Below are 27,807 nucleotides of genomic sequence, written 5' to 3'. Positions count from 1 at the left end.
TCATGTTTTTGTTGAGAGGCTACCTCACAAGAACTACATACAACAGTGACCATCATCCAAATTTACAAAGTGAGGCTAAGAATGACTACTTGCTCTGAGCTGCAAGGTCCTTCAATCAAAAGTCTTAGAATGTTCCTTGGTCTGAGCCCAAGTCTCTCCCAGCCCCAACTGGAGCTGATAAAGCTGCTCTGGGCACCAGAGGCCTGTGCCCTATGAAGAATTAAGTATCCTTATAAACAAACCCCTTCCAAATGGAGGATTCCAGAGCATTAATGGGCAAAAGAATAATCTCCATGAACAAGCTTTCATGGTAAGACACCAAGGAGGGAAATGCCAGATGGTAGTTTTATGGTTTTATTAACACAAATATGACGTGCACAACAAGCTGTCTATTCATTTTCTTCGCTGCGCAGCCGGGCGTTGGGATTGGTGACTCTGATTGCCAGCTGGGCTGCTCTTTCCACAATAGCTTTGCGGTTCTTGGAGGAGACGTTGTGAGCAATCTCTGCACAGTAAGATCTGGAAGAGAAGCAGTTGGTGAGTATGGAGCAAGCCAGATGAACACATGCTCCGGAGTTGCCCTGGGAGGGTAGCAGTTCTGGGTCACATCACCTCCAGAGCCACAGCACAGAGCCATGAGGGCTCTGGCAAAGTTGATGAACAAGACCCACACAATCCCAAATCCTAACTTTCCTAAATTCCATGGTACGAGCAGTAGGACTCTTCAAGTATTTACTGATAGTGACAGAAGTACTCACTGTCCCCTCATTTAATCCTTATAAGCAGCCTTGTAATCCAGGTATTGCCTCCTCTTACAGACAAACCATGACCCTTAAAGGTACAAGTGAATTCCCAAGTAAGATACTTAGAAATGGACAGGGCTAGGATGGCTCAGTCCCAGATTCCAAGTTCAAACGTTCTCCCCCAATCCTTCCACAGTCAATCTGCCCAACACAGGGCAGTCTCAGGGAGCTTGGACTTGCCCATTAAGTTCTTAAACTCTCTGCAGAGCAGGAGGAGAATCCAACAGTCTGATTAAGCCATGGGTTTCCTGGCCCAGACATTAACATTTTACTTGTTTGACTGCTGCAAACAAAATTCAAATTGAGAAGTAACATTGCCTGAAGTCACCCAGCAATAATATTTCCTGAGTATCTGGCTGGCAGATACTGTTCTAATCTACTCATTCCTCACAGCAACCCCCAGTTCGGTTAACAAACTGGTCTAATGAGAACATTTCAGTGAAGTTATAACACCATCAAGAGCAGATTAAGAAAAGACACTCTCGGGGCATCTGACTGGCTCAGTCAATAGAGCATGGGACCCTGAGATCAAGAGTCACACGCTCTACCAAATGAGCCAGCCAGGAGCCCCCAGAATAAAAAATCTTAAAAAGGATGCTCTACCCCTGGAGGAATTTCAGCAAAGACAGAAAGAAAGCCATAAGGAGTGACTAAGTCAGGCAATGAACATACATAAATTCTTTTTAATTCTTCTTAGCAAAATAGCTTAAGTGTGAGACAAGCAAACCCAAAGAATTTTTATTTTCTATAAAGGAGTCCACTCAAGCTCAAAGTAGCTGTATTTTGAAATGTTCCAATTATCTTTTTCAACACTGAAAGCTTTTTCCAAAAATACCTCAATGCATATTTAATAACCAATCAATCGCTTTATGTATTATCTTAAATACTTCTGTCTGCCCAGGTATTTTCCCCACACATGACAATCATTTCAAATACACATGTAACACTCCACCCAGTGGTCATTTACAAATTTACATCATTTATAAAATGTATTTTCAACTGCTCAAACTGAACAACTGTTCAATTGTTTCAAAATGCTTTTTATTTAGGGATAAGTATCCAGAAATGGAACTTGTGGATTAAAGGTCATAGATTTCAAATATTTCTATGGCTCCAGATACAAACTAACAAGCTATTTAAGAGTATCTTTTTGGTAACCAGCGACACCAGCACTGCAGCATTTCTGCTACACAAAAGGAGTTGCATCTTTCTGTCACAATTCTCCATCCACCTAATTGGGGTTTGGGCAGCCACCCCTAAATCCTCTGTTCACCCAAGGATTTTCAAAGGAAAATTTCCAGTATCCCAACACCCAGTTAAATTCCCAACCTAGAAAACTCAACCAAAGTGAGAATAATGGCTTCGTTTATTTCTATTACTTGTGCCTACAATCACTACAGATGAAAGATCTTTGTAAGCAAGCACACACAGGTCCTATAGTTAGTCACCCTCTCTACATCCTAATTAAGAAAACAGGTTTTCAGCTTCTGTTTAATAGGAAGAAAACCGTCCTCCGCTTTACCAAAGAAACACCATTCCCTCCAAACCAGATTCAAAGCATCCAAATCACTTACTGCGTGAAATGTTTTCTCATCCCACCACCCTAATTTTGGCCTCAGCAGTCCCCAAGTCTTTCTCACACAGCGCTCATGAAGTGTCTAACTTTCTCAAAATACTTGAAAGTAATGCTGTGAACCCTTCGTGCACTCTTGCATCTCTACAACTTTGTGCAAGTCATCCTCTGCCTGTCAAGTCTTCCTCCTTTTCTCCATCTCAGAATAGAGCTCCTTATCAGGCAACTCGTCTATCCCCATAGCCTTCTGAAGGAAGATACCCTGGCCACAGCACTAAGTGCCCCTTTGGTCTGAGGCTGTATCTGATACCCCCCCCCACCTCCACACAGAGCAGTGTTCTGCAAAGAACTGCCAAAAGGATACCAGTGTTTGTATTATTGGGCAAAGTCCTTCTCTTTCCAGATCTCAGGTCTCTACACTTTTCAGGTAAGTTCCCTTACCCTACTCCAGCAAAGGAAATACTTCAAAGTCCCCAACAAGCATTCTTTAAGCTCCTGAGAGAACATACAACTCTTCTAAATGCTAGAGTCCCTACCAAAAATGCTCACAGATGCAGACTTCTGACACCTGAACCCAGAGGTGGGACCCAACTCACTTGTTGCACATCAGCAGCACTTCAAGCTCCTTGACGTTGTGCACTAGGAACTTCCTGAAGCCGCTGGGCAACATGTGCTTTGTCTTCTTGTTGCTCCCGTAACCAATGTTGGGCATCAAGATCTGGCCCTTGAATCTTCTGCGCACCCTATTGTCAATGCCTCTCGGCTTCCGCCAGTTGCGCTGAAATAAACACAGGAGGGTTAGTGTCTTTGCTAACAACATTTCCTTTTGGAGAAAAAAAAAGAGGACTCAATGAAAAGGAAATATGCCAAACAGTAGCTATCTGGGTTACAGTATTTCACTACACCTTTTCATACACACACACACACACACACACACACACACATTTTGTGGTGGAAAAAATAGGGGCTCCTGCATTTGACTACCAGGAATAGACTCACATCCACACTCCTCAACAAAGGAAAAGCAGACTACATACTGATAGAATGTGAAGAGGCTGTATATAAAGTTAAGATGAAGAGTGAAGAGCATGGGTTTCAACACTGCACTGAAGATGTTAAGTTTTCTCATCATAAAAATAAGGATAATCTAATGTCTTGAGGCCACCTAAAATGACTCAAGCCTCCAGACACCTCAAAACAGTCAAGTGTCCCCGACCGTTTAAATTTCAATTTATATCATAATGAAGTGACTGAGTGCCAGGCATACTCAAGGAGACTTGAGTTTCTGGAAAGCTCTACCACCAACCAGAGTTGTTCATCTGCCAAAGGTACTCTCTGGACCAGGTGATGCCAGAAGTCCAGAAGCCCATTTAGGAGTTCCTTTCTCCACCCCAACAAATACTTCCATCCCGGGACGATATATACCTTAATTTTGACATATCGGTCTGACTGGTGCCGGATGAACTTCTTGGTCCTCTTTTTAACGATCTTGGGCTTCACCAAAGGTCTGAGGGCAGCCATGATGCCTTCAAGAAAGAGGCAGAGATGGTGTCAAGCAGTCCTGGAAGGAGGCTTTCCTACACTGGAGTTGAACGTTGTTGCAGAGTGTCTTCCAATCACCAGCTACTGAGCAAACTGGGAATGGAATGGGTACCTCTGCCAGGCTTGCTTTCCCTCCCGTCTCCGAAGCTGGCAGAATACTAACCACTCTCCAGACGCGATCCTGGGAGGTCAAGGGTCACGTCACCCCCTAAAGCCAAGGAAGAATGCTAACAGCTGATCTAAGACAAATCGACCCCAAATGTTCTCAACTTGCACAGGGCAGCAAATCCCACTTCCAGTATCCCAAACCCTAGACAGTCCAATTTCCTTTTAGATACGCAGAGCTTGGGCAGGCTACAAGAACCGGGGTCTTAGTTCTTTCACCTGTAAAATGGCAAGGATACCGCACACTGAATGCCTGCAGTGACTGAACGCAAGCCGACCTGACGAGAAACCGGTTTCCCTGAGGGCTGTTGCTCTGCAATTCCCTCACCACAGGCCTACAAAACCACGATGTACTCAGAACATGTGTCTAGGCCTCTGAACTTCCGATCTACCTGGAGATCATCCGAGTCTCGATTTATACCCCTCCTCAAAGCGGACTTCCCGGTCACCCCATTTTTTCCTCCTGCAGCACACTTTTTGTTCTAGTCTCCTCACCGCCTCTTTTCTTTAACACCCGGTGAAGTGCGCAGCCAACGTCGTGTTCGATAAAGGAACGCACCCCGCCCGCAACACGATTTCCTCGCAGGACGCTGTTTTATATTCCCGGAGACCCTGACCCGCCATCAGCATTTCTGTTAACGGAACTAATCGACTCGCAGCTCACGGTGGCTGATCTGTTTTGTTAGGTGATCTGGCCGCAGCAGCAACCCCAAGACCAACCAGAAAACTGCAGAGGAAGGAGCGTCCGTCAGCGGAAACAGAAAATACACGCGGGCACACTTCACTGACCAAGGTGACTCGAGTATTCGTCATCACACCCGAACCCTCTGGTCGCTCCACGGCTCCCACAAGTTCCCTCAGGCTAGACCCGAAGGGCGACCTTCACTCCCAGGGCTCAAACAAGCTGTCCGCAACACTGAGAGAGACAACAGGCGGCCTCCGTAGAAGGGCAAGTGGCCCTAGGAAGCGAACCTCCATCATCGGCTGGGCCGCTTCGCTCTGTTCCCGTACATACACCAGCCAACTGACAAGAACAAAGCACGCCAAGACGATTGCATAGAAGGGCAAGCCTCCTTACCACGAAGCGACAAACCCAGATGAAGACCGCACAGATGCGGATGGACAACGATTAAAACTCACCCAGTAACAGATGGCTGCCACCTCTGCAGGCAGCGCCAAAGAAGAGAGCGGAAGGTGGCGCGCGAGGGCTGATGGGACTTAACCTCTCGGTCCTGGCCGGGGGAAAAAGAGCACTTCCGGTTCTTCGTCCTTCAAAGAAAAGAAAGACACTTCAGAGAAATACTACTGGAAAAAAAAGTCGAGGGATACATTTATTTTCCTAGATATTAATATCTGCGAGTAGTACTGAGAATTTTTCATACCTGCTGTTGGGACTACATAGAACGTTCAGAATTCTTTCTGAGCTTCTAAGACCTGGGGGGAGGGGCATACACTTCCGCCAGAAATTGAAGCCATTCCTCCGGAGAAGAATCCAGTTTTGTTTTTTTTTTATTATTTCCGCCCGCGTTTGTTCTGCTGCTAAGTGCGCCTCTTTGTGGCCAGGTGGGAAGAAAACAGAGACTTCTTAATTCCCTCGCGTGAATGTATAGAGTAATATAGCAAAGAGACTGTAACAGCTATCATTCGATGGGTTTTACTCTCCTTCCCACAAGTCTGTAAGGTAGTTCTCTTATTTCCCCCATTTTACATATGTAGAAAGGGGAGTTTGGGGATTCTACTCCAAAATCCACACTTCTAATCATTAGGTTAATCTGCTTAGTGTTAAATTGTTCTTGGTTTTGTCTTACTTAGATTTTGTTTTTAAGATTGTTGTAAAAAATCACATTTCAGGATTAAAAAAATGCACCTTGATTCCACAATTTGAACACAATACAGATGTCATCACTGATTTTTTTTTTTTTTTTTTTAAGATTTTTTGTATTTGACATAGCAGGCAAGTGGCGGGGTTGGGGGAGGGGATCAGCAGGCAGTGGGAAAGGGAGAAGCAGGCTCTCCGCTGAGCAGGGAGCCCGATGCAGGGCTGGATTCCAGGACCCTGGGACCATGACCCGATTAATTGGAGAGCAGACCCTTAACCCACTAAGCCACCCAGGTATCTCCACTGATGCTGACAGTAGTTCCAGGGTCCAGATAGGGACGGAAGCTACACTGGATTGTGTTGCTCATTGGATGAGAAGTGTTAGAAGGGAAGGAAGGGTTGACAGCTCCTTCACAAGATTTTGACTGTAAAAGGTAGGGGAGTTTGAGGAGACCTAGAAGAGTGAAATGTGAAATGTCTTGTCTGAGGTCACACAGCTGGCAAGCGATAAGGCTGAGACTGCAACCCCTTTGTGCCTATGACTACAGCAAATCTCATGGATCCTGCTTATCCTGCAGGCTCTGGGAAGTCGGATGGGATGCAGAGCATGAAATCACTGTGCTAACAGCAGCCAACATTATGTGCTGTGAAGGAAAAGGTCTTGATGGGGTCGGGTGGGCTAATCAAGCAAAGGGATCAATGAACCAGAGACCATGCCTCCAACTGTGAAAGATCCAAGGGATTTGAGAAACAGTAACCAAAATGGCTCCAACTCTGCGGGATGAGAGACCCGTTGCCACTGTACTTCATAGAGAAGGGCACTAGGTACCTGCACTGCCAGCTGCTTTCCCATGAGCACTGAGATCCCAAGACAAGAAACTGGAGGTGCCATGAAAGCATCCCAGGGAATATTCCTGCTATAGTCCCCTGGGGCTCAGGACATCAGCTTTCTAAACACTCGTCTGGCTGCAGCTCCTGAGCAGGAAGTCACATCAGCTGGATCACAGGTGATATGAAAAAAACTCCAACCTAGTTTATTTCAAAAGGACAGAGGTCAAGACAGGGAAATACTCAGAAACTGCGTATCTTTCCTGGGTTACATCTGCCTTCTGAGACACTGGATACTTTTGCTCTAGCTAGAGCTGGTTCTAGGCCATTCCACTGAAATGACTTCTTTTATCTGGCTCTTGACACTTCCCCGGTGTCTATGGCCCCAGGTTGCTAGAGGCAATGGTCACAGTCCCAGGATGGCTGGATCCCACAACACCTTGGTCACTCTAGTTGATGTAGTAGACTTTGGGGGCATCATAATAGCCATAGGTCATGTAGTTCATGTTCCCAATGGGCCACCAGTGGTCAGGGTGGTAGGTGGCTGAGTAGGCATGGGGCTGGGGTTGGACACAACTGAAGAGTGCCAGACTCCGGTCCACAGCCACAGTGGGCAGGTAGAGCTGCAGCTTGTCCAGGAGGTGCCCCGGCCAGAAGAAATTGGGGTGAGTTCGCTGTGGACCTCTGGGGCTCTTCACTTGCAGCTTCCTGGAGAAGAAGAAGACAGAAGTGTGTCATGGTAGACTACCTGGGGCCAGGGCTTCTGCTCAGCGGAGTAGGCCAACTGTGACCAGAGTGGAGGTGTAGCATTGTGCTAAGCCCTTCGGCTCCAAGCGCTAGGTTCCTTACCCTGTCTACCTCACCAACGAGGATCTGAAGGCCTAGAGAGGATAAGTCAAGTCACTCAGTGAGCAAGTGGCAGAGTGCAGGCTTGATGCCTAATCTGTCTCTAAAACCCCAATTTTTTTTTTAAGTTTTTATTTCTTTATTTGACACAGAGAGAGAGACAGCAAGAGAGGAAACACAAGCAGGAGGGAGTGGGAGAGGGAGAAGCAGGCTCCCCACCAAGCAGGGAGCCCAATGCGGGGCTCTATCCTAGGACCCTGGGATCACACCCAAGCCGAAGGCAGATGCCTTACGACTGAGCCACCAGGCGCCCCTAAAATTCCTATTCTTAAATGTACACCATTTTCCTGTGAGGTTCAGAGCACAGACTCTGGAGCCAGCATTGCTGGGTTCAAATCCCTGCTTCACCACTTAATAAATGGGTGGCTTTGAGTAAGTGCATTAATTTTTCTGTATCTCAGTTTTCTGTAAAATGGGTATGCCAAGAGTCACTTTATAGGGTTGCTAAGAGGATTTAAATGAGTTAAAACATGGAACACACCACAGCAGTGTCTGCCTGGCACTCTAAGCAGTTTTACCGCTTCTCAGCTCTCAGGTACCTTCTCCAAAGGGAGGCGGGTCCTCCCTCCCCCCCATCCCCTTCCAGAGTTGGATGATTGCTACAGACCTGGTGAACTCCTCAAACTCCTTAAAGTGTATCTTCTTGACTTTCTTCAATGTTTTCCTAGTGGATAAGAGAGAAAGGTCTCTTGTCAGGAGAGGGGAAATCCAAGTTAATGGGGCCTCAGTACATGGGGGGGTGGGCCTGTCAGTAAGTCCAAACCCGAGCTCCAAAAGCAGAGTTTCTTCTTCCTGAGATGGGACCCAGCCTCTCTCCCTCCATGCTCCAGTGGAACAAACAGTGGGCTTGGTCAGCCAGGCCTGGGCTCACATCCTGGCTGGCTGGGTGACTCTGGGCAGGCCACTTCCCTTTGCAAAGCCTTATGTTTCTTATTACCCAGAACAGAGACCTCCCAAGGTAGCTGAGAGATGCTACTGAGTATGAATCCAGCTTTTGGAACAAGTGTGGTGAAAACTAACTCCCCAAGCATAGACTTGGCAGACATCACTAATCGACCGCAGACAGCACTCTCCCGGCGGGCCTGCATCTGGCCTCCAAAACCTTGACAACACATTTCAGGTAGCAAGATAAAACAAATATCCGTCCCTGCCCTTGGGGCCCTCTCTTTATCCTTTATGGCTGTGGCCTACTTAAGCATGGATAAGAGTCTGTTTCTCATGTTCCCACCCACTCCCTAGGTTCATGGTGCAGAAATGGAAGTCAGCCACCCAGGAGCTGGAATGCTTATGTAACAGATGAAAAGCTGAGGCTCAGACAGTGAAGCATCTTGCCCACTTAACCTGCAGGGTCTAATTTCCACTTGCATCCTATCCGTTCTGGCCATACCGTCCAGTGGGACGCTGGCAGGGATCCAGAATGTGGGCAGTTCCTGATGGGGAGCAGGCCCTTCTCCATCCCACATTAGCCCCATTAGCCTCTCCTTCTCCAGTCTGCAGTCTCCAACAGATGCTGGTTTATCACCTGCCCACCGGTCCCCTCCTTCCAAAGAAGGACATTTCCTTAGAGAGGACTCAGGTTGGTCTGAGGCTCAGAGACAGGCCCCAGTGCAGAATTCTTTCCTCCTCCTAAGGGCTGCAAACCCACCTCTTGCCAGAGAAGCCAGGACAAAGAAGGGACTGCCACGTCTCTCCTCTGTAGGGCCCCTGAAGGCCTGCCCATGATTTTTGAAGGAGCCTCCCTATTTCTTGAAGAAGTCCCTCTTTTTAATCTTTCCCAGAGAGCTTGAGATCATGTAGGATGTGGTTGGGAGAGTAGCTGTATGGGGGTGAGGCAGGGAGGCTGTGGCCCTCAGACATGTGCCAGGGATGACACCTGGTGACCAGTGGGGATGGACATGCTGGGCATGCTTAGACACAGGCACTGGTGCACCATGACACCTTAGGTAGGCCACCATCCTATCCCCAGCACTGAAGGAGCAGCAGTAGGACAGAAGGCAAATGGCAGGGAACACAGGGGGTCTGACACTCAGCTTGTCAGCCTTCTTAGCCAGAGCCTCACTGAAGCCCTGGAGCTTGAGCAGTGCCAGATTTGGACTGAAGATCTTCAAGTCTGAGTAGTAGCCTCCCGGCTGCCGGATCGGGCGCACCTGGTCCTTCTGGAAAATTATCTTGTCTCCTGGGTACAGCAGGGCTGCAAGCAGCAAGAGAAATGTGACCTGTCAGCTCAGGATCCCTCTTCCCCTGAGCCTCTGGGGCAGAGGGAGGCTTTTTTTTTTTTAATAGACATTTTTGTTTGAAAAGATTTTTTTCTTAGATACATGCTAAATTTTTATGTTTAAATGACTGTAGATTCACAGCAAGTTGCAAAAGGCGTGTAGAGGGTCTCTTAGACTCTTCCCCTGGCTTCCCCGAATGGCAATGTGGCATACAACCACAGTGCAATGTCAGGAAGTGGGCCTGGTACAACACCCCTCTCTGGACTAGAGATGAGGGAGCGTGTTCATAACCAGTTCAGCCACGGCCCCTAGGCCTGGGTGCAGGTAGGATGGAGTGAGCACTCTGCAGGGGTTGTGCTGGTCAGGAACCCACAAGGAGGAGGGGAGATTCACCCAAGACTTCACTAGGTTAACTGAGACTTAGTCGACGGCAGCTTTCTCCTTGCCCAGAATTAATCTCACAGATATCCTTGGGAGACTGCTCTAAGAAGTCAGAGCACAAAAAACACTGGGCCAGGGGTTCTGTCTTCCTGCAGCCATTGAGCAGTGCTTGTCCCAAGATGGTAACACATAACTTACTCATATTCTAGAAAAAGTAATGGAAGGTTACATTCCAGGTTATTAATGCTGCTTATCTGCGGGCTGGGCAGGGACTGTGCAGATAAGAGGGAAGAGGGAAGGAAGATATGCAGCATCAACATTTTAGAAAAGTACACAGGATTTTTAAAACCACATTTAAGATATATCTATGTAATATATATAATATACACGTATAATATATATACACAATTTAAAAATAATTTACATAAATAATTTTGTATAAATGGAAAAGAAAAAGAGGTCTGTGAAAGGACAATCTCTAAAATATTAATGATGTCAACTCAAGCTGGGGAAATTTTTATCTTTCTGTTTTCAAGGAAAGCTTAAGTGAGCAAGTAGTATCTATAAAATCAGGGGACAAATGATAAAGCCGTATTCACTGGGGAGAGGGGAAATGCCTCAGAGTTGTAGAACTCTAGCCCTTGAGCTTGAGGGCTGGAGTCAGAGCCCACCAAGCTCTACTCCAGAACACAGACCTGGAAGTCCCAGTGTTTGAGTTTCTTTCTTTTAACACAGACCCAGAGCAGGCCTCTGTCACAGAGACAGCCACTAGATAGTGGCCAGGTTACTGGTCAGAGGTGGACTAGAATTTTTTTCCATCTAGAACAATCAGAAGCAAAAGGAAGCCCCCCTCACCCCACGGATGCTCCCGTATGCCCATGAGTGTGAGATCCTTCCAGCTGGTGAGGTGGACAGGCCCAGGAGCTAGCAAAAGCTAGCAGTGGAGGCAATCAGTAGTGGTTCAGTGTTCTGAGGGGACAAAGGAGGCACATTCCAAGGAAAGGCCTGGCCCGCAGGGCAGTCCCAGGTGCAGGTGTGGCAAGCCTGCCTGCGTTCAGAAGACAGTTAGCTGCCCCTCCACCACTAGCCAAGACCAGGAAATGTACACAATCAGAGAAGATGAGTCTCCCTGAGGAAGAAGGAAGGAAGGATGATGCGTCCAGGATTTCCTGTCTTTGCCCTCCCAGCCCAGGGGGGCAGCAATTGGCTGCCCAAGTGAGGGGGTGCAGCGCACCCGGAGACAACGACCCCTCAGGTTGGTTTGCCTGTGTTTCTGGAGGTTTTTGGCTAAACGCTTTTGTACAGACCTGTTATAAGCTGAATTGTGTCCCCCCCAACCCCCACCCCAAGGCCAAATTCATATACTGAAGCTCTAACCCCCTGAAACCTCAGAATTTGTACTTGGATAGAGGATCTTTCAAGAGGAGATCAGGCAGATGAGCCTGGGCTCAAATCTGATTGGACCAGTGTTCTTGTAAAAGGAGATCTGGACACAAGAGAGGTGCTAGGGGCGTGAGTGCACAGAGAGGAAACCATGTGAAGAGGTAGTGAGAAGGTGGCCATTCTGTGAGCCCAGGAGAGAGGCCTCAGAAGAAACCAGCCCTGGTGTACCTTGATCTTGCACTTCTAGCCTCCAGAAGTGTAAGAAAACAAATTTCGTTTTGTTCAACCCAGTCTGTGGTATTTTATTGTGGCAGCCTGAGCAAATTAATACAAGACCTAGGGCCCTGTACAATGTGCACTTGCTTCCCTCTCTCTTGGGAAAAAGAGGGAAATAGTTGTGACGGTTAACTTATTCTCAGGGAAGTCACACGCCTGTCCGTGTGCCCCTTTCTCTGAAAGCCACAACCCAGTTTGGCCATGGTTCCTTCCTGGCCACTTGGGAAACCTCTGCCCTCAAGAGCAACTTACTCTTTCATGCTTTTAAGGCCTGAAGTGGGACCTGCCCGTTAAATTTATAAATTCACAGATTTGGGGGCGGCAGCATCGCTGGGTGATCATTGAGGGCTTATGGGGCACTTCCCCATCCCCATCTCCCAGAAGCACATGCTCTACCCAGAGGTGGGGAGAGTTTAGGTCTGCTTGGATATATGGAAACACAATTCTCCCTCAAACAGAGGGTGAGGCCAGTGTGGAAATCTCAGGGCCCAGTCCTGTGGTCTGAGCAGAGAGAGCAAAGGGCCTCAGCAGAACTTGCCCCCTTGTGTGTTCCCACCTCCGTGTTGCAGAAGAACCGAGAAAAAGACCTGACCTAGGAAGTGGTTTTGGAAAAGCCCAGTACAATCATAGTGGTTATCACTTCTAGCATATCTCCCTCTTTGAAAATGGGACTGTTCCTTTCTGCTCAACTTCAGGGCTCCCTCACCCTGAACTCCTGTTCTAGAATGCCTAGTAGCTCCATTGGGGGAACCCAGACCTCTGTGTCTGTGGAGCCTGGGTACCTCTAGAATTCTAGAAATCCTATCTAACTGGAAAACAGACTGGACTCTTCCTCCCCTCCCCCTCCACCTTCCATACCCCCACCACAGGCCACAGCAGTTTAGCTGGGTGTATGTCAGCTGGGGAAGGACAAACCACAGGTGGATGCCACCTGCACCCAGGTTCTGGGCCCTCTTGGCAACCTCCCAAGGGCCAGCCCCCAAAGCCCTTACCTTTCATGAGTATGTCCTCCGTCAGTGGGAGGCCGTAGTACTCACAGAGCTTGTGGCACTGCAGGTAGACCAGAAAGTTGTCCCTGCGGGACATGTTAACGAGCTCCCTCATATCCCCGTGCATGGTGGACGGGAGACAGTGCTCATCAAAGTGCTTATTCCCACTGCGCACCAGGCGGCACCGCTCCAGGTACTGGATGGAGGGGATCTTGAGCTGCAAAGAGAACAGAGGTTGGCACACACTTCCCTCCAGTTTCTCTTTGCCTTCCTGTCCAGAAGGCAGATGTGGAGCCTCATCTCCATCTCCCCCATGAGGGGAAATGGCAAAGAGTGCAGGGAGGGACCCAAGTTCAGGCTCTGAAGTCAGTGCCTTGGGAGAAAAATCACACATAGTCAAGGTCACCCCCAAGAGCACTTGAATGGCTAAGGTTAAGGCCGGCAGTGCTGTGTGAGTGTGAACAGCCCCGTACGTGGAGCTGCGTGTCATTATGTCATAGGTACAGTAGGGTGCAACGTCAATGCCTTGGTGAAACATGGCATCCACAGATTTGGCTGCACCAGGATTTAAATTAGGTGCAGATATCTGTGCTTTTGAGGTTGAATCATGGTGTCAAGAATAGCAGAGCAAAGCCAAAGAAGCCTGCGGAATGCCGAGCCATGTTTGGCCTTCTTATTTATTTACAAGGAAATAAGAAAAAAAAAAACCAACTATATTTTTGCACCATCTAACACCAGGATCAGCAAAGTACAGCCCACAGGCCACACCTGGCTCAGCACCTGTTTTTATAAAAATGATTTTCTTGGAACACAGAGGCACTCATTTGTTTCGTGGCTGCAGTCTGTGGCTGCTCTTGGGTGGCAGTGGCCACAGAAACTATAGAGCCCCAGAAGTCTAAAACAGTCGTTGCCTGGCTCTTTTTTTTTTTTTTAAAGATTTTATTTATTTATTTGACAGAGAAAGATCACAAGTAGACGGAGAGGCAGGCAGAGAGAGGGAGGGAAGCAGGCTCCCCGCCGAGCAGAGAGCCCGAGCAGAGAGCCCGAGCAGAGAGCCCGAGCAGAGAGCCCGAGCAGAGAGCCCGAGCAGAGAGCCCGAGCAGAGAGCCCGAGCAGAGAGCCCGATGCGGGACTCGATCCCAGGACCCTGAGATCATGACCTGAGCCAAAGGCAGCGGCTTAACCCACTGAGCCACCCAGGCACCCCCGTTGCCTGGCTCTTTACAAAGTTTGTTGATCCCTGCTCAAATATGTTGGGGTTTTTGTGTCATGAAGTGAATCAGATCTTAACTGATATAGCACTTATAGTGCTTAACATTTTATTATATATATATATAATAAATAGAATATATTAATATATTTTATATACTTATACAATTAATTTAACATATAGTATTATAATATCATAATATTATAATATATCTTTATATTATATTTATTATATATAATAAAATATGTATTTATATATAGTATAATGCTAATATTGTCTGCCTCCCTGTTGGCAGGGGTTGTTTTGTTCTCTGCTGAAAGAGTGCCTGGCACATTGCCATCACTCGATAAATATTTGTTGGATGAATTCATTCACGCCATCCACTCCTCTTTCACTGGTCATGTGTTTCTGGAGTGCCTGGAGTGCCCACACAGTGGCAGGCCCTGTGCTGGGCACTTGGATTCCAGCTGTGATGGAGATGCAGCCCTCAGCCCTGGTCTCAGGATGCAAAGTCACAGTTAAGGAATGGGACGAGGGGAACTCCATACTCTCGGAAACATGATCTCATTTCATCTTCAGAGAAACTTCGTGAGGTAGGTGTTGTTCTCATTATCAGACGAAGAAGCCTGCTCCCTGGAGTTCTGCAGCCTGAAGGTTTAGTGAACTTGAACCCGAGCCTGTCTAGGCACCTAGCCCCATGCCCCTCCTGTTGGCCTGGGTACCTTGTGCTGCCGCTTCCTCTCGCGGTACCGCTTGCCAACGTCCTCCATCTCCTCCAGAGTCATGGGCCGTGCCTCCATGTGGATGTCAACCAGGGGCACAGTCAGCAGGTCCATCTTACAAGGCTGTGGGGCCAAATCCACCTGGTTCTTGGATGCACTCTGGAGGGAACCTCTGTGCTTGGCGGATCTATAATCTGAAAGGACAGAGAGACTGAGAGGAGGCCCACCTAAGGAATCCATCGAGTGGTTAACTGATGGGACCAAGCAGGTGTGGGCCACCCCTTTGCTCACTTCCCACATGGCCCGTCTGTGCCATCTCTGCTTCCACAATGGCATCCCTTGTGCGCCACAGTCCCAGCCTTCCTACTACCCCTCTCATCCTCTACCATCCTGTTTCCTCCAAACAACAAATAGGACCTTTACAAAATATAATCACCTCATTCCCCTGATGGCTTCCCACAGCACTCAGACTAAAGCCCAGAACCCTCTTCCTGGTCTGCAAGGTTCTACAGGATCTGGCCTCAGCTCAGCATCCACCCAACCCATCTTCTAAACATCACCCCTCCCTCACTCCCCCAAGCCACCCTAACTGCTTTCTGTACCCTGAAAACTTTCCCAAGTCAGGGTCTTTGCCTTTGTAGCTCCAACTGCCTAGGATGCGCTCCACCAGACTGGTTCCTCATTAGTCACTCAAGTGTCAGCCCCCAGAGCTGCTTTGTAAAGAGGTCTCCCCTGACCACCACTTCCTCACTCTGTTCTCTTGTCTTCAAAGCATTAATCACAACTAGACATCATCTTGGCTAACCTGCTACATGGAAGCTCATTGGCTTCTTTACTCCTGTGTTCCCAGTTCCTGGTGTTTTTGAAGGGTGCCTGGCACATAATAGGTGCTCAACACAGATCTGGATGGATGAAAGCCTCCCATTGCCCCTGCCCTAGTTCAGGGCTCCACTGTCTTGGGCTGACATGAAATCATGGCCCAGCCATCCTCTAGTTTCCAGACTACAGACCGGTGGCTGCGCTTCAGCTTCCTCCTTGTCGAGTGTGAAATGCAGCTCTGACCTCCAGGGACTTGGAGGGTTATCTGAGCTGCTGCTGTGGGTAAAATGACCCAGCCCACAGCAGGTGCCCCCAGATGCTACCGCCTTCCCTTTCTGAGCTGGGCATCTAGAGTCTTGATGCTGCTGTCCCTCTAGGCAAAGCAAGTGATACCCAAGTCTGCTTACCCTGCCCACTGATGCTGTTCAGGAGAAAGGCTCTATGATGACACTGAGATGGCACCATTCAAGCAAATACCTGCTCTTGACCTCAAGTCTATTTATTGGGAAATAACAGGCCCCAAATACCTTTGCTACAAACATGCATTATGAGTACTGTGGTCATTCACTAAATGGCTCATAGCAAACCACATGAATAAGGGCGAGCTTTGGTAATTTATAATGAAAAGGCAAAAGAGCATGGATGGGAAAGCAAGCCCGATTTGAGGCAGCCCTGAGCACATGCTGGACATGAAGGGTGCTGGAGATTATGACTGGGGGTGGTGATGATGACATGTGCAGGAGGTGCCTGGAGGGTGCACAGATTCCCTGGGACTCTGGAAGAAGAAACCTCTCCCCTCCTCTCCTCCCCCAGGGCTCTCCTGTGACCTCAGAGAGTGTGAGGAACACCCCACACCAACATCTGAAATGAAACTCCTTCCAGCCTGACGGGTGGGGCCAAAGCAAGATTTATTTGATTTAGAAAAAGAAATTATATTTGGGGATATGTTATATTGTTGTTATAGTTATTATATGTTACATTTGATTACATTTGGGGAGGGCTCTGGAATGATGGGTGGAGGTTAAAAGGAGAGCTTTAATTTTATCTGTAGTTGTTCAATTTAAAATTTTTTTGCACCAACAGTGGCACTAAGCTCTAAAGAACCATGATGTACCCTTGTGTTATAGAGTAAATTCATAGCCAGTGCCATGGCTGGTCCATTTCTAATTTGCCTCTGTCCTATATTTGGACAGAAGTGGTTCCACAAGCATATGGCCTAGCAAATGGAACTTGAGCTGTGCACAACTCATACAACTGTTCACAGCAACCCTACTAATATCTCTGATAGCAGAATATCAAAATAGATTTTCCAGTAAATTCCAAACATGTGCTAATTCTGGTTTCTGAATTTTAGTGGGGTTTTGGGGGGGGGTTGAATTTTAGTTAACTTTTTATCAGTAAAATATAGATTAATAGTAAGAAGGCCTTGGGCCCACATACAAGTGGAAGGGCCTTTTGTTTGGGTCAGATCTCAATCTATTAGGTAAGCTTTGGAGGGCTGAAACTACCTTTTGGAAATCCTCCCTTAAGGACAAGGGCTGGGCCTCAAGATCTTCGAATGGATATGGTAGCTGAGCACTCATGAGAATATCTACTCTTTAGTTGATTGTTGGACCTGGGGATTCTAGAAGCTTGGCCCACTTATGGTAAGCCAAAGTTGGAGAACACACTCAGAAAGTAAGCCAAGGCTGCCTCCACCCTGCTTGTTCCCAGGATGGGGAAGTGGAGACATGGGGTTGGGGGGTGGATACGTACACTCCCTTGCAGTCGACAGGGTGCTTCTCTGCTCACCCAAAGACCACTGCTTGTAGGTGTTGGCTAGGATATCCGTGGTAATGTTGTTGCACTTTCCCAGAGAGCTGAGATAGATCACAACATCCTCCATCTCCTGGTTTTTCAGAGGGACTCCAACCTGAGGAGGGAAGAGAAGCCACCAAGGTGGGTGGGCTCTACTCCAAACATCCAGCCAGTATGGCCAAAGCCATAGCAACCTGGCCCTACCTCTCTAGTCTAGTTTCTGGTTTCATCCACCATCACTCCCAGCTCATGCCCAAGGCCTCTGCCGCAGGAGCTTAGAGCCCTTTCCCAGGCCCTGAACACACTCTACACTTTCTCACCCTTTGCCTTTTCTCAGGTGTTTCCACCTATCTGAAGAACTCCTATCCCTCCTTCAAAACCCAGTCCAGATAAGCCACCATCTTTGCAGAATCCGCTCCTTCTTCCTTCCGGACCACCACCCCACTCCATACTGAGCTCAATGCCAGCTTTCCCAGGCTGGACGGGAAAAAGGATTTCACGTCTACCATCCTTGTTCATGAGAAACACATTAGCCTCCTTTAACTGAAGTAAAAGAGGATCAGAAATACAATACACGTTACTCTTTGAAGGACAGTGAGTAACTTTGTAGGACTGTAATTCTTGCCATCAATACCAAATATTCAAGAGGAAAAGTCTTAAAGGAAATATAATTTTGTACACTGCAGTCATTATTCACTGAGCTTTCCTCAAAGAGGGTTAGAACACTCCTAGGATGAAAGGATGTAATATTTTATCTTTTTTTGATTATGATGATTAAAAACGCTTTATCTTTTTTTCATGTTTTGAAAGGTTGTTTAGATGAGTACATATCAGGAAACAAGAGGGTGAGGACTGGTGATGACTCAAAACCATAAAAGATGGTGGGCTGAAAGATGGTACCTGCCAGCTTCCTAGAGTGTTTTGTAAAGGTAGCTTGTATTCAAAGTATATAAAAGTTTAATTCATGCAGACCAGGGGTCAGCAAACTTCTTCTATAAAGGGCCAGATGGTAAATATTTTAGGCTCCATGAACCATATGGTCTCGTAACTACCCAACTCTACCATTGTAGCATTAAAACGGCCATGACAATACATACAAATAAGTATAGCTGTGTTCCAATAAAACTTTATTTACAAAAACAGAGGCAGGCTGGATCTGACTTCTGGGCAATAGTTAGTAGACCCCTCACTAGACCAGTGGAACTTTCTGCAATAATGGAATGTTCTGTAACTGCGTGGTCTGGTAGAGGAAATGCTCATCATGTGTGGTTACTGAGCATCCAAAATGTGGCTATTGTGAGTGAGGAACTGGATTTTAAAATTTTATTTCTTTATAATTAACTTAAAATCTTGGCTAGCCCTTGAAAGTGTGGCCTGAGGGACAGTACCATAGACATCACTAGGAGCTTGTTAGAGTGTAACATCTCAGGCCATGCACAGAGGTACTGAGTCAGAAGCTGCATTTTTAACAGACCTCTATATGATCATGTGCCAGTGACAGCTGGAGAAGGTCTAGAAGGTTCTAGAGGCAGGACTGAAGGCCCAGAAATTTCTGTGCACAGTTCTGGGGTCCAATGGGCAAGACAGTGATTCCTCATGCAGTTGATTGGTTATGGGGTTGGTTCTGCAGACTTTCCACTCAGATAAGGGCTTTTTAGGTCAGACCCATGCAGGGTTGCTTTTAGGGGTCTGATGTGGCCACGAATTATGCTACGTTTTCCAAGTTGGCTTTACAAGTAACAAGGCTTGTTACTTGTTTGATGGTTTGAGTCCCCTGCGTCTACTTTTCAGTTGCCAGGACCTGGGTGCAGGCAGCAGTGGGGGCAGGGAGCATGGACATCTTCCCCACTCAGGCCAGCCCGGAGGGAGGATGGGAGGCACTTACCGCCTTCAGAGCCGCAATGAACTCCTCCCTAGAGATCCTCTGGTTCTCACCCCAGTCCACCTTGCTGAATATCTCCAGCATCTTGATCTTGCGGCTGCGCAGGTACGAGTACAAGGTGGTCAAGGCAGAAGGCTTGGGCAGTCGGAGCTGGGGCACAGGTCGGCGGGAAGGCCGGGGGCTCTTCTGCGAAAGACAAGAGAGTGGGGCAGAGGGGGAGAATTCAGGGGAGACAGGCTACTCGAGCATGATTCCCAGAGTTAGAACAGGGAGAGCAAGTGGCCGAGCAGCTCTAGACAGACAGCAGGATGGAGTACAAGGGGCACTGGACTCGGGGCAACTACCTGTTGCCATAGATTCTTTGCATCTCAGGACCTCCATTTTCCCATCGGAAACAAGAGGTCTGGATATTATGAGAACTAACATTTTGTTCTTACCCCATCTCTCCTGTCAGACAAGTCAGGCGTATAATCCCACTGGACTCTCAGTGCCCCCAGACACATGCCCCCGCCCAGAGCCACACAAGGCTCTAATCCTCCTACCTCCCAGTCTTTGCTCCTGCTAGGCCTCCTGACCAGAATACCTTTCCTCCTTTCTCTACCTGTCCAAATCTTACTTTTCCTCTAATTCCAGGTTATGGGGAATATTTCAGAATAATACCCCTCACCTTGGTGCAGCACCTGAAAGTTTACGAAGGGCCTTTCTGTTCCCTAGTTTATAGTTCCTCTGCATTTGGGACCCACCTCTATTAATGGTCTATAGCAAACTGAAGTCATTGATCTGATGTGTCTGCCTCCCCCGTTAATATCTGAACATCTTGAAGGAAGACCATGTCCTATTAAGCTACATACCCTTACCTCCCGTCCCCCCTACTGAAAAAGCCTCCAGCCCCAGGCAGACAGGCAGTCATTGTTTTCTGAATGACTAAATGATGCTGTAAATTAGGTATTAGGGATGACTTTCCCTTTTTACAAATGAGAAAACAGGTTCAGCGAAGTGAAGTGGCTCGTCCAGGTTCACACGACCCTTGAGCAGTAGAGTTGGGTTTCTAACCCAAGTCTAGTGCTTATTCATAGACACCGTGCTGCTGTCAGGAAGGGTGTGTGAGACCTAGGAAATTTGGGTTTGGACTCTGATTACACCAAGGACTGACTCTGATATCAGTGAGACGGCAATCAAAAGGACAGACATAATATTGAGTGCTCGCTCTGTGGCCGGCACTGTCCAAGGCACCTGATATAAATTCATCCATTTAGATGTCACAGCAACCCTAGAAAGTAGGCACAATGGTTATCCACATTTAATAGATTGGAAAACTGAAGCCCAGATCATAGAGCTAGGAAGTAGCCGAGCTAGGTTTAAACCCAAGTTATCTGACCTCTTACCCCAACTTAACCTCACCTGGGAGAAATTTCAAGTGTTTGCATTACAAGGGAATGTCACAGCGACCAAGCATTGGGGGATGAGGGCTTTGATACTGATTTCCACTGACTGGGGCTCCTGGGTGGCTCAGTAGGTTAAAGGCTCTGCCTTCAGCTCAGGTCATGGGATCCTGGGATCGAGCCCCACGTTGGGCTCTCTGCTCATCAGGGAGCCTGCTTCCTCCTCTCTCTCTGCCTGCTTCTCTGCCTACTTGTGATCTCTGTCAAATAAATAAAATCTTAAAAAAAAAAAAAAGATTTCCACTGACTACCTCCATAGGCCTGGACAATTGACTGGCCTCGTTGAGCTTCTAGTTCTATATTTATAAAAGGGAGTTCCTCATTTTTTCTTCCAGCCTTGCAGCTCTAATCCTCACAGCAGCACTAGGAGCACCTGCCTGGCACTCATCAACCTTCAACAAACATGTGACCATGAATGAATGAATGAACAAGTATTTTAAAATGTCCCATAGATGGAATGCCAGGAATTATCCCTCCTCAGGTGATTTTAAGATACAGTCACAAATTCTTCCACTCCTCCCTTCTGAGATGGAGCCTGGTTCCCCTCCCATCGAGTGTGAACAGCTCTTAATGACTTGCTTCTGCTAGATAGAATACGGTGAAAGTGACCATGTGATTCTCTTGAAACTGTGATCTCCCGAGATGAGGTCATAAGAGGCATCACAGCCCTCCTCCTTGCTCTGTCCCCAATACACCCCCCTTTTGGGACTTCTCTGTTCCTCTTTGATGCGGGGGGACACCCCCTATTCTGCCTAACCACAGGGAATGAAATGACAGTATGCCCCTAACACCTTCAGTCTCTTCATCATCAAGTGGGGTGGCTCACCTTGGTGGCTCTGGTAGGAGTCAGACAGGCCAGCAAATGGGCCTCATGCTCTTTTTGGATCATGTTTAAGACCTTGGCCTCTGAAGGGGTGAGGCAAGGCTTGTTCTGCAGCCACTTCTCCGTGTCACCGAATGACTCCAGGTTCTGCCGAAGCTTCAGTCTCTGGCTGAGCCAGGTCTTTGCATCGTCCGGCTGCCCCAGGATATCCCCGGCTCCCAGGACTTTGAAGCTGGATATTGGCTGTGGGGGAGTCTGGGCTTGGGTCGTGAGATTGATGGGTATTGGATCCTCATTTTGAGGCAAGGTGATGATCCGCCGGCGGCTCTGAGGCTGGTGGAAAGCCTTCTGCTTGAACTGCTTGAAGCAGTGGGCAATGACTGGTTCAGGATTGAAGATGGGGTCCTTGCTGGAGGTTTCATCATCACCTGAGGTCTTAGACTGGCAGAGCCCTTGGGGGAAGAGTGTTAGGAGGTGAGTTTCTTTCAGGAAGAGGACTAACAGAGTCAGGAAAGAAAAATGCTACAGCAGCAGGCTAAGTGATAGGGCATCTGGGTTCCAGGCCTGGCTTTATCATTGCTTCGCTATCATAATAATTGTGTACTCCTGAAAGCAGGCACAATGCTAAAAGCTCTATATGCTTTTTCTTACTTAATCTTACTCTTCCCCACCCCAGCACTCCTTACCAGTAATCAGAATGATCTTTAAAAAAAAAAAAGAAAAGAGGGGCGCCTGGGTGGCTCAGTGGGTTAAAAAAAAAAGAAAAGATTTGTTTATTTATTTATTTATTTGAGAGAGTGAGAGAGACAGAGAAAAAGAGAGAACAAGCAAGGGGAGGGGCAGAAGGAGAGGGAGAGAGAGAATCTTATGCAGGCTTTACATCCAGTGAGTAGCCCCACATGGGGCTCAATCTCACAACCCTGAGATCACGGCCTAAGCCAAAACCAAGAGTTGGACGCTTACCCAACTGAGCCACCCAGGCGCTTCCAGAACGATGCCATTCTGGGGGCGCCTGGGTGGCTCTGTCATTTAAGCATCTGCCTTCAGCTCAGGTCATGATCTTGGGGTCTGTGTCAGGCTCCATGCTCAGCGGGGAGTCTGCGTCTCCCTTTCCTTCTGCCCTTCACCCTGTTCGTGCATGCACTCTCTCTAGAATAAGTAAATAAATAAAATCTTAAAAAAAAATGCCATTCTGATTTGGTCTGATCATCTGAGCAGAGGCTTTGGAGCCAGAATACTCCAGTCATGTCCTGGCTCTGTTGCTTCATGGCTGCATGATCTTGGACAAGTTACTTAGCATCTCCATCTCAATTCTTCATGTGCAAAATGGAGAAAAAGAGGGTACCTACTTTACTGAGTTGTGGAGATGGTTAGAATCGGTCCATTTTAGAAGTGTTTTGTTTATACTAAGTACACAGTTATTTTTATGTACTCGCCTTTCACCTATTTTGATACCCTTCCACGACTTTCAAAGTAAAGTTCCATGATCCTCCTCCGCCAAGCTTTTCTACCTCATCGCTTGCCAGTCTTTCCTTCGTATAACCCAGATGCCTTGACCTCTCTCAATGATCCCTGAATGTTCTAAGGATCCAACATCCAACATCCAACAAGGGTGTTGTTCCATCTGCTAGAAATGTTCCCTTCCCTACCCATCCCCTCCTCACTCCTCATCCTCAGGCCACATGTTACCTGTCCAGCTCCCAAGCTCTGTTATATCCTCATATTATCTCTATGTAATATAACCTATACTTTTCCTTTGGACCACTTCATGTTGAATGACGCCTGTTTTGTTTGACATATTCCTTAAAATTTTCCAACTTGAGTTACTTTACACTGGGGCATGCCCTCTCCAGGTTGCCATAGTCCCCACCATTCTCTATAATCTCACATGCACATCAGTTCATTTATTAAGTGTGTGCTTCAAGCAGACATTTGTGTTTGAAATCCCTGGTGTAAATACTTGGTCGATGTTTATTTTTTCAATAGACTATAGACTGGGACCTCATCTCTCCCTGCTGGAGTCCCCACACCTCCACATGCCAACATACAGAGGGAGCTCAGTAATTATTTGGTGAACGAGTGGATGTCAAATGGACAGACCCAATAAGTCAGCTCTATGATTATACCATTTTACAGATAGGGGCACAAAGGCCCCAAGAGGCCCAAGGTCACACAGTTGATTAGTAGCAGAGCTGGGACAGATCAAATGAATAACAGATACGTTTTAAAATTCAGAAGGGATATAACATTATTATTAAAAACACTGTCACCATATTTTCCTTTGAAAACCCAAACTCCCTTGTTTTTAAGGTTTTAAAACCCTTTCATTGCCTCCAAAATAAAATTCAATCTCCTTAAGCTGGCCCCACTGAAACTACCCACCTCTGCCAGACTCTCTAATGGGCTTCTTCTCTTGTTCCTTCTGGCCTCCCCCAGTATTTGTACCCCAAAACTGAGCTACCATTCCTTGGTCCCTTTGCCCCGGCCACATACTCTTTCCTCTCTGGAATACTCTTCAAGACTTAGGTTAGGCATCACCATCCTCTGAAACCTTCCCACCCCTCAACCACCACCCTCATGTCCACTCTGGGTTCCCACAGTGCCCATGCCCATCCCCATCATAGCATTTACCATATTTTTCTGGATGAAGCTGCTTTCTGAGTCTTTCTCTCCCAATGGCCTGTGAGTTTTGCAATGTTAAGGGCTGTGTCCTAGAGCCCATGTATCCCTGGTCCCCAGCCTGGCACAAAGTGAACATTCAGGACATTTGTTAAGTCTCCTTACTGCTCATGTGTTTCTTTCAGGTCAGAAATGATGATTATACATCAATGTGGACAGAAGTGAGCACTTCTTAACAACCCCCTTATCATTTCTTTGAGGACAAGATGCTGGGTACAGCTGAGATTGTAACCATTCATCAAACCACTATTTGCTGAGAATCATCCAGTACTTGGCATGGCCAGGTGCAGATCCAAATGAGGCTGGGTGCCTGACCACAGAGCACTGGCATGGAACAAGGTGGGTTAACTAGAGGGGTAACAAGATGCTCTCAGTTGGGGGAGAAATGCTGATGGAGAAACCCAGGAGGTCATCATGAAGGAGGAGCCATCGACATGTGCCTTCCAGAAGGAGTCAGATTTCAAGGGGTGGAGGGGCCAGCGTTGAGAAAGGTCAGGGGTGATATTTGGAGATTTAAGGGTTACTGTAGTTCCACAAGTTGGAAGCACATATGTGTGAAGGAGGAGGTTAGTGGGAAATGAAGTTGGAATCATCTTGAATGCAGATTAAGGGGTTTAAACTTTACCATGTTGACCATGGGAACATACTCAAAATACGCTCCTCCCTGGCCTTGCCACTGCCACTTGTGCCCTCCCTAGACTCCAAATCCATGATCTTCCCTTAGCCAGAAGAGTCACGAGTCACTCCCCCTTGAAGCCCTTCAATGGCTTCACTGAAATGGCTTCTCAGTGCCTCTAGAATAAACCAGCCCCTCTTGCAATGATCTACACCGCTGCACTTACCTGGGCCCTGTATCTGCTTCTCCCCCCATTTCTCTCCCCCTTGCTCAGTTTGCTCCAGCTGCACAGGTCTGCTTTCTGTTTGTCCAACTCTCCTAGCTCTGTCCCAACTTGGTTTTGGCATTTATTGTGCCCTCTGAAGGGCATGGGATTCCCCAAGATCTCCCCTGGCTGAGTCCTTTTCACCATATAGTTCTCAGCCCAAGTGCACCACCCCCAAAGTCACCCTGACTACCCTATCAAAGATCACATGCCCACCACACCATGGAGCTTCCATTCTAGTGATCTTTGGGGTCCTGTGTCCATTGATAAGAAAGTGAGGTGGGCTCTTATAATAAAAGAGGTCACTGCATAGTTGTGGGTATAGAGACTGTGTGAAAATGTCCCCAAGGGATTGTGAGAACTGCTTTCAGAGGCTAGCTAGTCCCATTGCCTTCCCAGGTCAGGGAACTCTTTCTGCAATGACCCTGGCAGATTTTACCTCTGCTCTGTATACACCTCTGGCGACAGGGAGTTCTCTACTTCGCCTTATGGATGCCTAATTCTGATTGCTAGAAAAGACTTCCTTATATTGACCCAGATTTCATTTCCCTGGAATTTCTACCCCTTGGTCCTAGTCCTATTGATGCACCAGAAAATGCATTTGTTCCCTCTTTAGTGGGACAGCCTTCAGGCATCTGGAGACAATTCAACTCTCTTGAAATTGTTTATCTTGGCTGATTCAAATCTCTAAGTTCCATCCTACCTCTCAAGCCAGGTGATGTTTGGCCCCTCTCTTCCTGCCCACCCCTTAAAATTGGTGCCTTCCAAGTCTACATTGGGCTTTGTTTGTTTGTTTTCCAATCTCCTCTACTCTTATGTTTCTGTGACCTTCTGCATGCTGAGGACACCCATGCCAATATTTAAGACTTGAAATTGCCTCCAACTTTCTACATACAATTTCTCCTAAAGCATCTCCACTTGGACGACCTACAAGTATCTCAGACTCAACCAGTGAAGACTTCACTGATCTCCATGTACTGTCCCCACTGAATCTGTTTCTGTTAGGTTCCTGATTTCTGTGAAAGGCACCTCCATCTCCAGGTCACCCTAGCTACCAACCTGACCATCATCTTGGATTGTTCTTTCCATGCTCTATTGAACCAGCCCCCCAAGTGTTCTAGCCCCTCTAGCCCGGCCACTCCCCCTCACCTCTCAGTATCTTTGATCTGGATGTTTTGGACAGCCCCAGATCATATCAATCTGTGCCTCCAGCATTCTGAGTCTGCCAGTTCACTCTGCATTTGCTAATGCTCCCAGTCTAACACTGTCACTCCCAGTGGTTTCTCCATTTCCTGGCTCACAAGCTCTTTCATGATCTTGTCCCTTCTGACCTCTCTCACCTCTCATCCCCAGTAACACTCAAATGAACAGCAGTTTCCTGAAGACACCATATGTTTGAGCCCCTTTGCATGTGGTTCTGTTGGACTGGAATGCCTTTCCTCCCCATTTTGGCATGGAGAACTCCTTGTATCCTTAATTTAGACCCCAGTGTAAATATCTCTTCCAGAACCTTGGAACTGTTCCTCCCCATCCTTTATACTTAGCAGAACTCTTACTCCTGGGTGTCATCCCTTGGCCTGGCATCCACCCTTTCTTCTGTAATTAGCTGTTTATCTGCCTGTCCTTCACCTCTGAAGTTGCAGGGCTTTGCTGCAGCAGGCTATGGTAGAAGGTTTGAGGACTGAGTTTTCTCCATGCTTCTTCTCCAGTACCCAATATATTAATATCCAGTGGAGAAATGGGGCAGAGGACGAGCCAGAGGGCTGTGAATGTCTTTCCCAGGCTCAAAGATTGGACCTCTGATTTCAGACCAAGGCAAGTTGGCCCACTCCTCCAGCTTGGGCATGGAAATCTGAGAAATGTGCCTGACCTGACCCCGACTCCCTGGCAACCCCTCACCCAGAGCGGGGACGGCATAATGAGATATTTGCCCCTGTCCTTGCCCTCACCCCACTTGTACGCATGTGCACGGCACTGCTTTCCCGGAGCTTACCGACCACCGACAGGAACAGAGCCTCATACGTTTCATAGGAATCGTCATTCATGGTCGCAGCGTCAGAAGCGGGCGCTGAAGTGTGTGTGCATGCGTGTGTGCACGCGCTTGCTTGCTTGCTTGCGTCGGAGCACCAAAAAACAGTAATACCAAATTTTGCAAGAGACTCTGAAGTAGCAAGCTTAGAAGCTACTGTTGCCAGGACTACAGACGCCCTGCGCGGATTGGCTGAGGAAGAGGGTTGTGGGGGCGGGCCCTCCTGGCCCTCCCCGCCCTCCCGCTCCCAAACGCCCCCCTCCCGCTCCCAACGCCTAGTGCTGCTCCTTTCGTGGGTCCTAAGAGGCAATCGCAGCCGTTCAGAATTCCTGGGTTGGAGAAAGACAGGGTTTCTTAGTATGGCCCAGTGGCCCCTGAATAAATAATAAATCCGTGTTTTTCCCGAAAGCAGTAGAATCTTGAGCCGGCCTCCACGTCTTTCCTCTTCATCCAAGGAACTGACCCTGCCTCCTTCATAGGTGTTGTAGAAACCCCAAGAGTCTTGGCCAAATATAGGCAGTATTATGGCTTGGAAATACAGAACTGATAACGGGAATATTAATATACACTTGAAATGCCCATCAACTGATAAATGGATAAACAAAACGTGCTGTGTTCACACAATGGAATGTCATAAAGTTA

At 47.6% G+C, this 27,807-nt stretch overlaps 2 protein-coding genes and 1 non-coding gene across 8 annotated transcripts; all 3 read right to left on the bottom strand.

Moving 5' to 3' along the window:
* Positions 1-338: 338 nt before the first annotated feature.
* On the bottom strand, positions 339-5,346 carry RPL32 (ribosomal protein L32). Its single transcript, XM_047744222.1, has 4 exons — positions 5,224-5,346; positions 3,802-3,902; positions 2,973-3,154; positions 339-519 (listed from the first exon to the last, which is right to left on the bottom strand). The coding sequence occupies exons 2-4, from the start codon at positions 3,895-3,897 to the stop codon at positions 390-392; spliced, it is 408 nt and encodes a 135-aa protein (XP_047600178.1). The 5' UTR covers positions 3,898-3,902; positions 5,224-5,346; the 3' UTR covers positions 339-389.
* On the bottom strand, positions 3,970-4,109 carry LOC125090074 (small nucleolar RNA SNORA7). The gene has a single exon (XR_007124185.1). It is a non-coding gene; the product is annotated as a small nucleolar RNA SNORA7 (small nucleolar RNA).
* Positions 5,347-6,791: 1,445 nt separating the features above from the next.
* On the bottom strand, positions 6,792-27,316 carry EFCAB12 (EF-hand calcium binding domain 12). Of its 6 annotated transcripts, none has more exons than XM_047744199.1 (10): positions 27,130-27,316; positions 24,208-24,316; positions 21,580-22,028; positions 19,315-19,497; positions 17,388-17,544; positions 14,814-15,007; positions 12,885-13,098; positions 9,668-9,827; positions 8,244-8,300; positions 6,792-7,438 (listed from the first exon to the last, which is right to left on the bottom strand). In XM_047744199.1, the coding sequence occupies exons 1-10, from the start codon at positions 27,175-27,177 to the stop codon at positions 7,180-7,182; spliced, it is 1,830 nt and encodes a 609-aa protein (XP_047600155.1). In that variant the 5' UTR covers positions 27,178-27,316; the 3' UTR covers positions 6,792-7,179. The 6 variants fall into 6 exon arrangements, with proteins under 6 accessions (XP_047600155.1, XP_047600134.1, XP_047600148.1 ...); XM_047744178.1 differs by lacking the exon at positions 27,130-27,316 and adding an exon at positions 26,766-27,062; XM_047744192.1 differs by lacking the exon at positions 27,130-27,316 and adding an exon at positions 26,766-27,062 and having other exon boundaries at positions 17,424-17,544.
* Positions 27,317-27,807: the final 491 nt, after the last annotated feature.

The sequence above is a fragment of the Lutra lutra genome, chromosome 1 (assembly GCF_902655055.1).
Source record: "Lutra lutra chromosome 1, mLutLut1.2, whole genome shotgun sequence".
Taxonomy (NCBI): Eukaryota; Metazoa; Chordata; class Mammalia; order Carnivora; family Mustelidae; genus Lutra; species Lutra lutra.
Note: the sequence above shows the minus strand (reverse complement) of the source record. Positions and strands in the feature narration are given on the sequence as shown.

Excerpts from the sequence above, each read along its gene's own strand:
- RPL32 (XM_047744222.1), bottom strand. The coding sequence starts at position 3,897 with ATGGCTGCCCTCAGACCTTTGGTGAAGCCCAAGATCGTTAAAAAGAGG. Across the intron at positions 3,155-3,801 it reads ACCGATATGTCAAAATTAAG|CGCAACTGGCGGAAGCCGAG; the intron begins GTATATATCGTC and ends TGTTTATTTCAG. Across the intron at positions 520-2,972 it reads GTGCTGCTGATGTGCAACAA|ATCTTACTGTGCAGAGATTG; the intron begins GTGAGTTGGGTC and ends CTTCTCTTCCAG.
- EFCAB12 (XM_047744178.1), bottom strand. The coding sequence starts at position 27,053 with ATGCCGTCCCCGCTCTGGGTGAGGGGTTGCCAGGGAGTCGGGGTCAGG. Across the intron at positions 22,029-24,207 it reads GCTTCATCCAGAAAAATATG|GGCTCTGCCAGTCTAAGACC; the intron begins GTAAATGCTATG and ends TCTTCCCCCAAG. Across the intron at positions 13,099-14,813 it reads AGAGGAAGCGGCAGCACAAG|CTCAAGATCCCCTCCATCCA; the intron begins GTACCCAGGCCA and ends TTCTCTTTGCAG.